At 47.3% G+C, this 1,674-nt stretch overlaps 2 protein-coding genes across 2 annotated transcripts in view; both read right to left on the minus strand.

Annotated features, from left to right (window-relative positions):
• Positions 1–676: 676 nt before the first annotated feature.
• On the minus strand, positions 677–1,526 carry Pmar_PMAR015622 (sgd1p, putative; the record flags this gene model as incomplete). Its single annotated transcript, XM_002786825.1, has 2 exons — positions 677–803; positions 855–1,526. The coding sequence occupies 2 exons, from the start codon at positions 1,524–1,526 to the stop codon at positions 684–686; spliced, it is 792 nt and encodes a 263-aa protein (XP_002786871.1). The 3' UTR covers positions 677–683.
• A 125-nt stretch (positions 1,527–1,651) lies between these two features.
• Pmar_PMAR015623 (conserved hypothetical protein) overlaps positions 1,652–1,674 on the minus strand; it is a gene marked incomplete at its 3' end in the record, with an annotated part of 1,916 nt that continues 1,893 nt past the window's right edge. Inside the window, exon 8 of the mRNA XM_002786826.1 lies at positions 1,652–1,674. This exon is cut by the window's right edge and continues 4 nt beyond it. Within this exon, the coding sequence (XP_002786872.1) occupies positions 1,652–1,674 (23 nt within the window).

Genomic DNA, 1,674 nt, shown 5'->3' on the forward strand with positions numbered 1-1,674 from the left:
GAAATCAGCTCGATGATGCTCTCTAATTAATCATAACAGCATTATGCCTATCGGCATTATGATTTATGATGACGATAGACTATCATCATCATTATCGTCCAAAAGTAACAGTGGCCGTTGCCTAAAGCCTCCCATCATAGAACGTCATCTAGCTCAGTGGCTGAGAGAGCTATACGTCGTCTATCGCAAAAACCAGGAGGGATATGACACGTCCCTAGTGAAGAATAATGGGCTGGATATTGTGACTACTTCTCTTGTTGGGTAGCAGTGGTCAGCAGAACTCATATGAAACTAAAAGCTGTAACTACTCCATTGTGTCAGAGAATGTTGCTTAGAATTCAAGTCAGGACTTCAAGTTGAAACTGCTGTCTTTACCTTTCCGGTCTTCCGATGATCACAAAATCATCACCCAAGACCCTTGAAATCTCAGTAATTTACCCTACTCCCCGTAAGTAGCCCGTAATCGTTTATTAAATATCATGACCGCCTTGCTGATTCCTCTTCTCCTACGCTCAAAGAGTTCGTTTTGTTTGTGCTTTTGCTCTACACAGGGCCTTTCAGTCCGTATTCGCACTCATGTCAGCATTGCCCGTATTATCTGTTGTCGTTACGATGAACTGTTTCAACTCATAAGAAACACACATCACCATAGTAGAAACGTTCAGTGTATACGTAGGACTATACTAGAAGCCAAACTCGTCTCCATCCTCTTCATCCACCTTACACTCCTTCAACACAGCGATAATGGCCTTACCTCGAGACTGCTCCTCTGTTGGCAGTTTAGGGAGTACGAGCGATTCAACCTGAGAATAAACGCCACACCTAAACCTAAAGGTATCCGCATGTACACTCACCATCATTTCCAACCCGTCATGCAAATCGCTGTATTTTCCAACACACTCGAACAGCTTGGCCGTCTCGTCTCCCTTCCGATCAATGAGCTCAATAATGAGCTCCCTAATCAGCACATCCAACTTCACTCGACCATCACCCGTCTCAGCAGAGGCGAAGTCGAGGAACCTCAAAATCGTCAAATCCACGACGCCCTCCACTATCATAAACGCGGCGATCTTCGCCAGAATTCCGACCCTCTTGACAGGATACGTATGACACTGTTGCAGCAGTTTCGTCAATGCGTTCCTCAAAGCGTGGGAGTATCTCGATCCCCACGTCCCTGGCAGCTCCGTGAGAGCTTTCCCGACACGACAGTAGTATCGATTGAAGGAATTCTCATGAATGGCACAGTGTAGCAACACGACCGCAACTTGCGGCACCAACTTCGGTCGAGAACCGATGACCTGCCCCAACCGGAACACCGCATGTTTGTAGTCTTCCGCGCCCATGAGTGCTATGAAAATAGACTTTCGCAAATCCGTGTTCATCTTCATTTTAGCCGCCAATTTCAACAATCTGGCGTGTTCACTGTCCTCAGCTTTAGAGGTGGTGGCGGTGACTCTGATCCCCCCAGAGGCGCCTCGCCACCAGGGAATGTCCTTCAGCCTGTCAACCTGCTCCGGATCGAACATGTTCACGGGAACTTGCAAGAGGGAATCTTCCGGAGTTCCCCGACCTTTTAGTAGATTCGACGACTTCAACCAACCAAAATTTGCCTCAAAATGCGACAGAGCCGTGAAGTTGACTTTGTTGTTCCTCAAGTTTTCGAGCTCGCCCAAA

The sequence above is a fragment of the Perkinsus marinus genome, assembly GCF_000006405.1.
Source record: "Perkinsus marinus ATCC 50983 genomic scaffold scf_1104296930844, whole genome shotgun sequence".
In the NCBI taxonomy this organism is placed as follows: domain Eukaryota; phylum Perkinsozoa; order Perkinsida; family Perkinsidae; genus Perkinsus; species Perkinsus marinus.